At 42.5% G+C, this 15,183-nt stretch overlaps 2 protein-coding genes across 2 annotated transcripts in view; both read right to left on the reverse strand.

Moving 5' to 3' along the window:
- LOC115199912 (voltage-dependent N-type calcium channel subunit alpha-1B) overlaps window positions 1-1,306 on the reverse strand; it is a 141,867-nt gene extending 140,561 nt beyond the window's left edge. Inside the window, exons 1-2 of the mRNA XM_029762453.1 lie at window positions 1,279-1,306; window positions 440-539 (exon numbers count right to left, since the gene is read on the reverse strand). Coding sequence (XP_029618313.1) covers window positions 440-470 — 31 coding nt within the window. The 5' untranslated portion in view covers window positions 471-539; window positions 1,279-1,306. The remainder of the gene's footprint in view (window positions 1-439; window positions 540-1,278) is intronic.
- Window positions 1,307-3,743: 2,437 nt separating this feature from the next.
- LOC115199914 (histone-lysine N-methyltransferase EHMT1-like) lies at window positions 3,744-14,988 on the reverse strand. Its single transcript, XM_029762456.1, is given in 14 exon segments — window positions 3,744-4,124; window positions 4,270-5,264; window positions 5,563-5,669; window positions 5,809-5,886; window positions 6,032-6,189; window positions 7,771-7,869; window positions 7,872-7,912; window positions 8,230-8,384; window positions 8,890-8,994; window positions 13,020-13,121; window positions 13,887-14,009; window positions 14,278-14,381; window positions 14,582-14,670; window positions 14,878-14,988. Coding segments are annotated over 13 exon segments (1,395 nt in total). The 5' UTR covers window positions 14,979-14,988; the 3' UTR covers window positions 3,744-4,124; window positions 4,270-5,131.
- Between the last annotated feature and the right edge of the window lie 195 nt (window positions 14,989-15,183).

The raw sequence follows: 15,183 nt of genomic DNA on the forward strand, positions 1-15,183 counted from the left end.
AAACATACGCACAGTAATTAAGTTACACTTTTAGAAAAAAGGGTTCCAAAAAGGTTCTGCGGCTGTTCCCATAGGAGAACCCTTTTTGGTTCCAGGTAGAACTATTTTGGGTTCCATGTAGAACCCTCTGTGGAAAGGGTTCTACATGAAATCCAAAAGGGTTCTACCTGGAACCAAAAGGCGTTCTAAAGGGTTCTCCTATGGGAACAGCCAAAGAACCCTTTTTGGTTCTAGATAGCACCTTTTTTTCCAAAATTTAATTTTTTAGTTGAACTGGATCTCAACACTAAACATGACTGAGGGAACTGAGTGATTTATGAGTTGAACTGGATCTCAACACTAAACATGACTGAGGGAACTGCGTGATTTATCAGTTGAACTGGATCTCAACACTAAACATGACTGAGGGAAGTGAGTTATTTATCAGTTGCTGACTTACATGATGTCTCAGTTGCTGCTGTCCATGTCATCGCATGGTTGTTTATCGCCTCTGGAGACTGTGGCGCACAGAGGACTAGGGTCTTAGCTCAGGCAATGGGCTACAGCACATCAACAGATAAAAACACATAATTCACTGGCTTAGGGCAGCTCAGGACTTTCTTGCTACAATGGCTCCCATGAACCTAGAATCTAGCTCAAGGGAGAAAAATACTGTGAAAGTGGCTTGGAAATGCACAGGTAAGCTAAAGGTTGAGAAGTGTTTACACAGCACCAGAGTTAAGTAATGGATGCGATTACACAAATGAATGTAAATTAATTGCAATACCTCACAGGTTCATTAACCCAATCTCATGTAATATGCTTCAGGGTTGACTGTTTCTCTAGGAGGCCTAAGCACAGCACAAGAGGTTGGTGGCAATCAGTGGAATGGTATCAAATACATCAAACACATGGTTTCCAGGTGTTTGATCCCATTCCATTTGCCCCGTTACTACCATTATTATGAGCCGTCCTCCCCTCAGCAGCCTCCACTGATGCACAGGTTTCACAAGCTGCAGAGGATATCCCTCATTTGGCAAATTATACAAAATATGTCATATCAACAGGTGGCTGCAATCATTGTTTTCAATATACTTCTACCTAGCATTTTATGGGACATAAACGACAATAATGATACATTTTGCCTTAAAAGAAACAAATTGGTTTTGTAAACTACGCTAAATGCAAAATTAATTTCCATTTATTCTCATGGCTTATTGTTTTGATGGGACACGCACGCAGAATAGACTGTATCTGTTTATTAGACAGCCTTCCCGCTAGCTTGCCATTTAGGCCTACCGTTGAGCAGCATTTTGCACATGGGTAGATTCAGCACCTTGGAGAGCGCTTGTGCTGAAACGTTGCTAGGAGAGACTTGGTCTGAGAAACAAACGGATCGATACAGCAGTTATTTGATATGTAGCCTAACAGTGGCATAGTCCCCTGGGCAGACTATCACACAAGCTTGTTTACTTAGCCCATATACCGGAATCAAATACATTAGGCAAGTAGAAAGTAAAACGAGTATAGGCCTCACCTATAATTTATGGTGCTTTACAAAACCAATCAAATTATCCTGCTGAGAAGATTTTCACTGCACTGCCATTTGGGTTGAAAAAGAGAGAGAAAAAAAAAAATACACCTCCAGCCTTCATGTTAATTGTTCTGTAGCCACAGCTCAGATTTATGCCACGGATCAGAAACACCACTCTGACAGGTTCTTGGTAGGCAACTTAGCTGCATGTAGGCCTACCAGAGAGAGGATGCCAAAAGCTGGAGAAAACAGGACCCTATTGGAGTGGGTCTGAGAGAGTGGATATGGCTATACAGGCCTACTGAGAGTGGTTATACTGTATTACAAAGTCCAGTCAACAACTGGGTGTCCTCCATGCCATATCTTCTCATTGGCTACAGTAAATTAACTTAGATAATCATGCCCTGTAGTCTGGAACCTTGCCCCATGTGCTTCATAACGTCAAGCCATTAAAACCCAAGTAGGCCTATAATGTTATAATAAAATAATGTAATGGTACGAGAAATAGGCTAGGTTGTTTAAAGCAACAAAGGATATGGCCATTCTGTAATCTTTTTGGCATATTTCCGTATGATACAATCCTCACTAAAGATGAAGATTGACCGGTTTACTGTAAGACAGCTCTGCTTGACAGGGATGGGGTTGTAAATGGCCATTGTCCTGGCTCTTTGGGCCATTGATTGTTTGTACACCCTAGGGCCGCTTGGGGGGCCTGCTGGCCGACCTGCCCCCCTTGGTGGGCCCGCTTGACAGACCCCTCCACGCCGGTTGGATAGTTCCTCTTCGAATCGAGCCATTCTACAATCGCACAGTTCTTAGTGAAAAAATCAAAACTTAGACTAGATAAAAAACAGAGAAAAAGCATCACAACACACAGTTGTTCCAGCCACGAGTTCCTTTCGGTGAATATTCAACAAACATTCAAAAATAAAATTATGTATTTTTCTTCAGATATTCTGTTGGCTGGTCCCCGCCTTGTTACTTCCCATACTTTCAATTGTCCAGATTTTCAAATGATATGAAACATGAAGGAGAAAGTTTATATTTCCATGTCAAATATTTGTCCATGGGTCTTCTTCTGGCTGAATGGCCACATATGCGTAGCCTATAGCCTATCCCTTTTCACTGGGCTAAGCTTTAAAAACAGCCAGTTTAACATGTACAAATGTCGAGCAATAACAATTCGCATCATTCGCAGAACGCATGCCATAAGGCGGGCTATGACTGCATAGCTCACTTACAATTAAGCTCCAAATAAAAGAGATGCATTTATCTGGTGTATGCTCCTCGATTGGTTTGCCATTGCGCGTTTAAGTTTTTCTTTTGTATTACCTTACCCCACGTTCCTTATGAAAACGAGGTGCCTCACATGATCCGTTCCAATAATCTTCCTATTAATTCGGGCACGGCGTAACGAGAAAACACAAGGTTGGCACCTCTGCTTCCGCTAAATCGCTCTCAGGCAATGTATAATATAACCACTTTCTCCAGCCACTGCTCCTTATGAATCGGCACACGTGACTAAAAAGACGCCAGGCTCCACCTGTATCGTCTCTGTATCCATAGCACCAGGGAGAAAGAGGGAAGCAGCTTCTCTCTCGTTCCTCCCCCCCCCCCGAGCAGAATAATCACCGAAGTTGCTTGATAAATCGCATCAAACAACGCATATGTAGAAATCATGAAGGACAGCAAAATGAATCATTCTTTTTTTTCTCATTCAATAGCATCCGCAATCTCCTGAGATGTTGTGGTCCTGGGCATCCTCCCTCCCTTTCAAGTATTGCTGCGTTTTGGGTTATCATGACCGGGTGGGGTAGCCTAAGCTACAGCAGAATATGACTGATGTTTATTCTTTGGTAAACGCTAAACACCGAGATGAAATCTGCCTTGTATAATGTTATTTTTCAATATGCAAAAAAAATGAACAGCTGCTTATTGTCTTGCGTGGTGCTATACAGCTAAATGGGTGGGGTGAGGGTTGCATCAAATTCAATACTAGCCTATAGCCTACCTGTATCTCTATCATCGTCGCTGATGTCAAAACTGTTCAACAGCTAGAATAACATATACTACATATTATTCATTGTTACAATAGAGAATTAGGCATGTTAAATAACGTAACACAAAACTAGACAGTATTCTAGGCTACTATAGGCCATCATTAATTGGCATTTGCTATCCCTAGCTTTCTTGTAAACTGGAATACTCATCAACAAATATGAGAAATAAATCATGTTTTAAAATGTACTTTATTACTTGACTGTGCACTTAATAGAAAAGGAGACATGGAAAAGGTGAGCATTTGTTACAGTCTAGGGCTACCCTTAGCATTTGATTTCTGTCCGCAAATCTACTAAAAATACATTTGATATCAGTCTACGTTTAAAAAAGGAGTCATAGTGGTGGTCAGGGGAGAGTGAGAGAGGGAGGACAGAGGTGGCATGGGGGTGTTTTGGCAGAATGGGAACTTGACAGTTGGGCTGGGGATGGGCTGGCCACCCTCTCTAAGCTCTGAGCTATGGTGGCTGATGAGGGTCTACATGTTGAGGCACAGCACTGGCAGCTGTAATACTTGCTCTTGACCTTCCAGAAATGATCTCCATAATCAAACCTGAGTCGGGGAACACAGGGTAGCAATCAAAGCACTTGTTCATGTACTGGAGCCTTTTCCTTGAGCTTTTTGATTGATTATATAGAACAACATTAATACCACACCATCTATTCAATGATTGTCTTATAGGTTTTGTGCCTCTCACCCAATCTGATCACCTGACTGAATGGGCTTGCTGGAGAAGAAGGGAACCGCAGTTCCTGGTGCATGGTGAACACTCGGACTGCTAGCAGGTTAGGTTCACGCAGGTGGTTTATAAACCGGCCAATGTTGCCAAAGAGTCGCGCATCAGTACAGTGCACATCACCCACCTGCACAACAGTAGATGAAGCAATAAATACAATTATAATACATTTTATTTGACAGACACCTTTCAGGGTACTCACGGACATCGTACATTAAAAGTAGGCCTACATAAAGCAAGTGCAGTACATACGATTGTAAAATCTATTGCATCAAAGTAAAATGCCATGCCTCCAATCGCTCACTCAATTAATACAATTAGTAAAGGCTGATATGTTGAGCCCTCCTGTGAGGAGGTAGCATAGACAGTCATGAAATTGTCCATTTTTCAATATGCTTTAGTATAGCAAATAGCCATCAAGCAAACTAGAAGCTGATGCAGCAGATGCGTGCTGTAAGAGGAACATGTATCAAAAGAACGTTGTCTCTGACATTCGCATTGTGTGCTCTTCAGCACCGCCCGTTGGTATACAAAAGTATAAAAATGATGCCACATTAACAATATTACATTTGGAATACACCACTGGCCAATAAAAATGTGAGATTGTCCTAGATGAAATTTAAAATCACCTTACTGTCCAGGGTGAAAAGGAACGATAATAATAAAGAGAGCCTGCTGTATATAATCTGTGTAATCACAACATTGAAATGAAGTGAAGAACTGAAAATGACATATCCTGTTTTAACATTATCTGTTCATGACATCACAATTGGCTCATGTCATTTGTATACCAAGACATTATCATAGTTATGCCTGGGCAGTTTTACAAACACTCAATGAAATGTCTTCCATAACATTCAGGGCCTCACTCGGAAATCAAAGTTCCTTGAGGAATATCCTGCAATGCCCTCCCACCCCAGCCCATCCTCTGGGTTTTATAGAGCTGCAGCCGAGCCCTGAAAATAGACAAGAGAAGACATACAACCAGTCCAACTAACTGAAAAGACATACAGTGCAGCCATAGTTGATCAAGTGTACAGACAAACTAATATTTTAATGGTTGGCTGAAACTGTATAACAAAAAGATATACATTTTATTTGCTCATTTTCTTACTTTTTAACTCTGCGCTGTTGGGAAAGGACTCGTAAGTAAGCATTTGATGGTAAATTATACACGTATTGAATTTCGCCGCATGTGACAAATAAAATGTGATTGATTGATCAGATGATGGTGGGGTAGGGAGGCCCAGTTACCGGTATCCATTCTGAACCACACGGTTCCTCCAACAGGAGCAGGCGTGGTTACACTCAAACAGGACCGGAGGCTCCTTCTGACAGAACTCCAGAGGCAGAAGCCCCTCCTGAACAACCACAAGCAACACATTTTACAGGTCATATAACACATCACCTATGGGAGTCCATAATATCCATTTGAAATACATGAAAGCATTAACCTTACCTTGTAATTTGAACTTCTCCATGATGTAGTTATGTACTTACTTTGTTATACCAACAGCGCAGGCTGAGCTGGGCACACATACAGGTATTTGAAGAGCAGTCATCTGTACATCCGCAATGCTGAAATAGAAGGAGAGTGAGATTTCATTAAACAACACTTATCGAGAGAAATTGTGTGACTTTTTCTGGCCTACAGTAACTAACGAAGCAGAACAAGATGGGATTGGACTGTGACTGTGTGTTTCACAGAGCACTGGAGGTTAACCTTTAAATGAGTGATGTCCTTGTCTATATTAATTGGGGAGGTGACACAGGTGTCAGGGACGTATTTGTAGTTATCAGGACAGGAGTCACAGTCCACCCCGTTCACACAGGTGATGGGGACTGCCTCATACCCCCGAGAGAAGAGGACAGAGAGGACGACTAATAATCAACACATTTACAGTAATTAGACAAAATTGTATCCCTTCATGTTCCCTCTCACCGCCCTAAGGTACACCATGCTGTTACAGTGAGGGAAATAATTTTAATGGTAGGTTTATTTGAACAGTGAGAGACAGAATAACAACAAAAAAATCCAGACAAACGCATGTCAAAAATGTTATAAATTGATTTGCATTTTAATGAGGGAAATAAGTATTTGACCCCTCTTAAAGGGAGTGCTCCTAATCTCAGTTTGTTACCTGTATAAAAGATACCTGTCCACAGAAGCAATCAATCAATCAGATTCCAAACTCTCCACCATGGCCAAGACCAAAGAGCTCTCCAAGGATGTCAGGGACAAGATTGTAGACCTACATAAGGCTGGAATGGGCTACAAGACCATTGCCAAGTAGCTTGGTGAGAAGGTGACAACAGTTGGTGCGATTATTCGCAAATGGAAGAAACACAACAGAACTGTCAATCTCCCTCGGCCTGGGGCTCCATGCAAGATCTCACCTTGTGGAGTTGCAATGATCATGAGAACGGTGAGGAATCAGCCCAGAACTACACAGGAGGATCTTGTCAATGATCTCAAGGCAGCTGGGACCATAGTCACCAAAAAAACAATTGGTAACACACTATGCCGTAAAGGACTGAAATCCTGCAGCGCCCGCAAGGTCCCCCTGCTCAAGAAAGCACATATACATGCCCATCTGAAGTTTGCCAATGAACATCTGAATGATTCAGAGGACAACTAGGTGAAAGTGTTGTGGTCAGATGAGACCAAAATGGAGCTCTTTGGCATCAACTCAACTCGCCGTGTTTGGAGGAGGAGGAATGCTGCCTATGACCCCAAGAACACCATCCCCACCGTCAAACATGGAGTTAGAAACATTATGTTTTGTTTTTCTGCTAAGGGGACAGGACAACTTCACTGCATCAAAGGGACGATGGACGGGGCCATGTACCATCAAATCTTGGGTGAGAACCTCCTCCCTCAGCCAGGGCATTGAAAATGGGTCGTGGATGGGTATTCCAGCATGACAATGACCCAAAACACACGGCAAAGGCAACAAAGGAGTGGCTCAAGAAGAAGAACATTAAGGTCCTGGAGTGGCTTAGCCAGTCTCCAGACCTTAATTCCATAGAAAATCTGTGGAGGGAGCTGAAGGTTTGAGTTGCCAAACGTCAGTCTCGAAACCTTAATGACTTGGAGAAGATCTGCAAAGAGGAGTGGGACAAATTCCCTCCTGAGATGTGTGCAAACCTGGTGGCCAACTACAAGAAACGTCTGACCTCTGTGATTGCCAACAAGGGTTTTGCCACCAAGTACTAAGTCATGTTTTGCAGAGGGGTCAAATACTTATTTCCCTCATTAAAATGCAAATCAATTTATAACATTTTTGACATGTGTTCTTCTGGATTTTTTTTTGTTATTCTGTCTCTCACTGTTCAAATAAACTTACCATTAAAATTATAGACTGATCATTTCTTTGTCAGTGGGCAAGCATACAAAATCAGCAGGGGATCAAATATTTTTTTCCCTCACTGTATACCTGCTAAGGACCTTTAACTAATGACTGTCCCTGCTTCTCCTAGCATCTGCCAGCTTCTTATTGGTGTTCAGGGCCGCCCACACCTTGGAGTTGTAGATACAGCAGTCCAGAGGAGTCTCCCCCCTCTGTTCCTGAGGTTCACGTCCGCTCCTCGGGACAGAAGCAGTCTGGAGGAGTAGACATCATACTGGATGTGGCTAGGCTCCCTCTCACCTCCCCATCATGGCTATGGTCAGCAGCATGACTGCCACCCACTGGCCAGGCTAGCGCAGTCACTGTCTCTGGATGTGTGCATCTATGTGTGGACAGGTTCCTTCCATAAAGGCTATATACCTACAACTGGTCTCATCGCAGGTTAGTGCGCATATGATAATATAACAATTTATCCAGGTGGGATAAGCTATTGATAACAAATCATATTTTTCAAGAACAACCTGGTGTCATGCTGTAGCTCTGGGAGAATGGAGACTGTCTTACTACTCACGTCACACATTCCAGTTGGTTCTCCCTGGCAGCGATATGTAGAGGTGAGTCCCCATGGACGTTGACTGCATGGAGTTCACATCTGGCATCAAGCAGGATCTGAGCGATGTCATCGGAGCCAGACAGGGCTGCCCAGTGGAGGCCAATGTTCTCCTCCTGAACAGGGATCACAGGTCAACGTGGAAAAACATACCCAGGAGCAATACCTTCCCCACACACCACAGAGACAACCTTGCATCTTGAAGATACATTGTTATATTTTTGGGCCATTTATGTCAAGTGTATCAGTATACAGTATGTCATATACACTATACAAATGTTTGAGGAAGAAATCATACTTGTACAGACCAATTGATATGTTCTCCTTTACAACAAAATACAGCAGTTATGACTTAAGTTGTTAATTCCTCAAAGTAGTAAGTTGACTTGTTGTTGTATGCGCCCAAGGTGACATTTTGAAGCATCCCTTTAACTTGGACTACACCATGTACTGTAGGTGAAACGTGCAGACCGGAACATTATGCACCCCTTGGGATCCATCCCACTGTAACCTTGCCTGTGTCTAGCCTCCCCTCCCCTCCTCAGGCTGTGAGAACAGAAGGTAGGTAAGGTGATGGGATGTACAGTAGGGTGAATAGCATGCATCCTATACAGTACTGACCTTGTCTCGGATGTTAACATCAGCCCCTTTGGAGAGCAGCAGTAGGACCAGCTCTCTGTGCTTGTACTCTATAGCCCAGGTGATATGGTTCCACCCACCGTCATCCTGAAACCAAGCACAACCAATCAAGTTCCTTAAAGTAAACTAAATTTGAACTAAAATGAATCATGAAAAAAAACAAGTAAACTGAATTAAAATAATTAACAAAACCCGTTTGAAAAACGAAAACTATACTGAAACTATTTTTTGACTCCAAAATTAACTAACAGTTCAGTTTTTGTTTTTTGGGGGGGGCAAAAATCAAATGGGGTTTTCAAGCTTTTTTTCCTAATGGAGTTTTGAAGCTTGTGAATCTTGCGGGTCTAATTGAGATGAACTTTAAATTTAAAGGTAGATTCAGTGAGATGATGTTGCCACAAGCAGCACCGCAGATATTGGGTGCATTTGAGGGGTAAGGCTAAATAGGGCTGTCACTAGATGTGTACTGGAGGCGAAGTCAGGTGCAGGAGAGCAGAGTGAAGTGAGCATGCGCTTCACTTTATTCCGGTAAAATATCAAAAGCACAAACAACGTGCCCAAAACACGGAACATAGACAAGTGTCTGGCGCATAACAAAAATAGCAGTAGACAAAATACACGTAACACAAACAATCTTACACAAAGACATGATGGGGAACAGAGGAATAAATACATGTAGATTGATTGGGGAATGAAAACCAGGTGTGCAGGGAACAAGACAAAACAAATGGATACATGAAAAATGGAGCGGCGATGGCTAGAAAGCCGGTGACGTCGACCGCCGAACGCCGCCTGAACAAGGAGAGGAGCCGACTTCGGAGGAAGTCGTGACAAGGGCCCTATAAATTCTGCGTTGCAGAGACTGCGGACGGAACCACGGAATCCAGACATTAAAACGAAATTCAACAATATTCAAAAATGTATTGAACTTAGTAGGAAATCAACTACATCTATTGAAAGCTGGAAAGGTTTTCCCCAAACCCATCTCAATTAGATGTTAACTACGAATAGCCTATGCTTACCTGGCAGAATGATATCATGATTATTTCCATCAATCCAGTGGCCATTTGTTTTGCAAACTTTGCAATCACATGAACGCTACAGCAACACCGCTTAACCAAACAATTTCTTACATTTTTCCCGGACGTCAAAAATTATCTCCTGATGTAGTTAAAACATGGCTGTCAAATTAGAACATCCAATTATTTAGAATGTCGAAATTCACATGTATTTAATTCCCGTATTACATACTCACAAACTGAAATCATAATATAATATTGCGTGTACATTGTACAATCAGTTAGTGACAAAGAGCCTCAAATATCACATTAATTTGAATACATCCTCTGAACACATAAATCATTAATTGGTTCCTGTTTTAGTCATGTCTTTGGTCAAGTTCAGAATGCAACACACTGTGAAAGGCGGGGATCGACTTGACAAAAGTCAAATCGAATCAAATGTATTTATAAAGCCCTTCTTACATCAGCTGATATCTCAAAGTGCTGTACAGAAACCCAGCCTAAAACCCCAAACAGCAAGCAATGCAGGTGTAGAAGCACGGTGTCTAGGAAAAACTACCTAGAAAGGCCAGATCCTAGGAAGAAACCTAGAGAGGAATCAGACTATGAGGGGTGGCCAGTCCTCTTCTGGCTGTGCTGGGTGGAGATTATAACAGAACATGGCCAAGATGTTAAAATGTTCATAGATGACCAGCAGGGTCAAATAATAATAATCACAGTGGTTGTCGAGGGTGCAACAGGTCAGCACCTCAGGAGTAAATGTCAGTTGGCTTTTCATAGCCGATCATTCAGTGTATCTCTACCGCTCCTGCTGTCTCTAGAGAGTTGAAAACAGCAGGTCTGGGACAGGTAGCACGTCCGGTGAACAGGTCAGGGTTCCATAGCCGCAGGCAGAACAGTTGAAACTGGAGCAGCAGCACGGCCAGGTGGACTGTGTGATCCGCTCGAACGCGTCCATTGAGATGAACACAACAGCTAAGTGCGTTGTTAAATGCTTTTTTGCCCTTCCGCTTCACTTTATACACAGAAGATCTCCGCTAAACACAGAATCAAGATGTTATCAGTCTCTCTTTTGCCAATGATAACTTCAGAACAAAGTTGACTGTAAATACAAGGTTGCCAATGTCTTTGAAATTGTTACAAACAAGCGAAGGACAAAAACCAAGATGACTGCAATAAAAGATAAATAGTATAGGCCTACACATCTCAATCATATTGAAATCAATTTCATGTTCAATCGATCAATTTATTTTTGCTCATTGTAGGCTAGTCTACAGTCTGTAATTTTTGCCTCAATATATTTATTTAATGTGCAACAACATGTGCGCAATGGATGTGCCTAATCTGTGATTTAGTGTATTATTATTTTTCGGTAAGCATTAGAATAATCCGTCTCAATATTTGCTGCCATAGTTGGTGATATCTCTCTAGGAGGTGATTCATCATCAGTATTGTGAAGAAATTATTATGTTATGGGAAGATTTTAAGGGAGAAAGATGATCCGAGAACAGCACTGCCTTTCTTTCGATCCTATCAGTATCAACACACGCTCCAACAACGCACTTAGCAAACGTTCTCCCTGCATGGTGTTTTGGGAAGCGCATGTTACATCTTCTGCCGTTTTAGGAACAATGCATCTTTAAAACACTCATAAGCCTAACTTCCATCGCTATCGGGAAAACAGCCCCTGGTTGTTGCGGAAATTGACCCACTACTACTGTTTACTTGGTGCATCTGCGTAATCTCACTGAGTCTACCTTTAAACCTAACCTATGACCTGACCCATCACCTTATGCATTACTGCCCCTCAGTGGAAAGAAGTGACATCCCAAAAAACACAAAAACTACACATAAATGGCTTCTAGCCTCCCACGCGTAGGCTACTTTCTGTCCCTAAGACTGAAACTAAAACGGAATAATATAAAAACTAAATAGAAATGTTTTTATAAAACTGAAACCTTTATTTGAGGGGTAAAAAAAACAAATCAGGATTGTTCATACCGATCTGAAACGACACATAGATGTTGTATTTAGACTCATGATTACACATAAAGGAAGACAGTTCCTACATGATCGGGTGCTTACTTTGTTTTCCAACTGATCTTGTGTCCTTTTTGACATCCTGTGAACCCTGTTTATTGCTGCTCGCAGTGCCTTCAGAAAGTATTCATACCCCTTGACTTTTTCCACATTTTGTGGAAGGCTGAAATGTCTTAAGTCAATAGGTATTCAACCCCTTTGTTACGGCAAGCCTAAATAAGTTCAGGAGTAAATAAGTCACATAATAAGTTGCATGGACTCACTCTGGTTTGCAATAATAGTGTTTCATACATGAATGACTACCTCATCTCTGTACCCCACATATACAATTATCTGCAAGGTCCCTCAGTCAAGCAGTGAATTTCAAACACAGATTCAACCACAAAGACCAGGGAGGTTTTTCAATGCCTCGCAAACAATAAGCAGACATTGAATATCCCTTTGAGCTTGGTGAAGTTACTAACAACACTTTGGACGGTGTATCAATACACCTAGTCACTACAAAGAAACAGGCATCCTTCCTAATCCAGTTGCCCGAGAGGAAGGAAACCTCTCAAGGATTTCACCATGAGACCAATGGCGACTTTAAAACAGTTACAGAGTTTAATGGCTGTGATTGGAGAAAACTGACAATGGATCAACAACGTTGTAGTTACTCCGTGAAAAAGGGTTTGAAACCCCTGCTTTGGATGATCTTATTGCACACATTGTGAGAGGGCATTACTTACTAACAGTATGAAGGCATAAAAATGCAAGGCAAAACATGGTAAATCACCTGGAATCATGACAACAGTGAGGAGCAATTTCAGTCTCTAGCTTTCCCATTAAGGTCAGGAGTTTTACAATCCATTTAATATTACCCACAATATATTGAACATCATAATAGGCAGACTGTAAAACTGTCTTCCAACAGCACTGACCTCCAACTCACCCTGCCAAAGCCTAGCTGATAGTACGCATGAATTATGGATAGACGATTTCAATGAAGCTGTTAACATTTCAACTGGACCTGTTAGTAGAAGAAGGAGCAGAGCATTGATGGGTAACTACCTGACAGTTGACCTGTTTGGATGTCTTGGACAGGAGATGATCCACTATGGTGTAATGTCCCAGTTTAGCTGCCAAATGCAGACAGGTGGAGCCCTTGATATCCTGAGAGGAGATGAAGATCAAAATGTTATTCACTGGTTTTGTTCATGGCTATTTAAAAAAACACCAACTTATATATATTTTTTTACCCCTTTTTCTCCCCAATTTTGTGATATTCAATTGGTAGTTACAGCCTTGTCCCATCGCTGCATCTCCCCTATGGACTCGGAAGAGGTGAAAGTCGAGAGCCATGCGTCCTCCGAAACACGACCCTGTCAAGCCGCACTGCTTCTTGACACATACACTGCTCACTTATCCCTGAAGCTAGCCGCACCAATACGTCGGAGGAAACACACACTGGCAACCAAATTCAGCTTGCAGGTGCCTGGCCCGCCACAAGGAGTCGCTAGAACGCGACTGGACAAGGAATTCACAGCCGGCCAAACCCTCCCCTAACCCGGACGATGCTGGGCCAATTGTGCGCCACCTCATGGGTCTCCCGGTCACGGCCGGCTGTAACACAGCCTGGGATTGAACTCGGGTCTGTAGTGACGCCTCAAGCACTGTGATGCAGTGCCTTAGACCGCTGTGCCACTCGTGAGGACCGAAACACCGACCTTGAGCTGTTACAGTATGTGGTTAATAGTTTAAGACATGAACGTGTCATGGACATAAAACAGCTTGATCACTTTACATCTACAGTACACCAGAGGTCCAGCTCATTTAGCGAAAGTCTTGTCTTATGAACGGTAACACAGCTGGTGGGGTTGACAGAAGATCATGGCCTATCTATGGGGGGGATCAATGAACTCTGCTCCACACACTGACCTTACAGCTGACCGCTGCCCCGGCCCTCAGCAGGTACTTGACCGTGTCCAGATGGTTGTTGTCACAGGCGTCCATCAGGGGGGTTCTCTGCTCCTCATCAATAACGTCCAGGTTAGCTTCAGCCTAAGCGGGATGGGGAATCAGAAACCTTTTACACCTGTATGCGTGCACTGTATAATAGAGTGAAACTCACAACCCTCTGCACTGTAAACACAACGTACTCAAGAAGCACTGTCAATATTGACCCCGAAAAGCAAATACATTTTCTTGGCGTGAGGGACAGGAATGCAGCAGAGCTGCTAACTTAGTCATCTGCTACACTTGTATGCCAAGTGATTATAATGTGAAGAGATAGCCAATACCTGCTATATGTCAGAGTACATCTCCTCACCTGGACAAGCATGTGACAGACCTCCTGGTGTCCAGCTGCTGCAGCATGTAGAGGGGTCCTCTTGTTCTGACTGTCCATCAGGGTGTTGGGGTCTTTTCCATCCACTGGAACAAAGAGGTACATTTCCTTTTGAGTCATGTTGATAACTTTCCCCTCGGAGACAATAGAGTATGTCGTGAAAATAAAATAAAATCAACAAGTTGTTTACTTTTTCATTCAAGTTCAAATATTAGAAGAGGATTGCTCCATGTAGGAACGAACTAGGCATACAAATGAAACCTGGAGAGATGTGGCATGTTCTTACCCAGCAGATGGATGACTTTCTGGAGCTCCCCGTGATGGGCAGAGATGTACAGTTGCTTCGTGTGATATTTCACTTTCTTTGGCCTCATACTAAATACCAAAAAGAGAAATCTAGCTACAGTATATCACTTGGTATGCAGCAGAAACATCTGTAAGAGTGCCTATTACAGTCATCATTGACATGAAACAGTAATGACTACGGACCTACTATGTGTTCTTTATATTGTATTATCTCATCCAAACTGCTAAAAGTCTAATAAGTAATGAATAAGCTAATAAGCTAAATTGTAACCTTACTTTTCCTCATCCAGGGCCATCAGGATTCTTTCTAGTGACGTTTTAGCTGGTTCCTCTCCATCACCTAAAGGCTCCCTCTTTAGGCTAGTGCAAGACAGCATACAGCAGTCATTACCATTACATATTAAGCTAAATACCCAAGTAAATGATCAATGCTAGCACTAATGCAGAGAGAAAGAGACACAGGTTAGGATAGAGGGAATCAAATTGAGAATGGAAGAGTAAAGTTTAATAATCTGTTGTTGGGGGAGGTGTCCAGCGTACTCTCAAGCTCAGTGGTCTTCTTAGCCCTGTGAATGAGGGGCC

The sequence above is a fragment of the Salmo trutta genome, chromosome 9, assembly GCF_901001165.1.
Source record: "Salmo trutta chromosome 9, fSalTru1.1, whole genome shotgun sequence".
NCBI lineage: Eukaryota > Metazoa > Chordata > Actinopteri > Salmoniformes > Salmonidae > Salmo > Salmo trutta.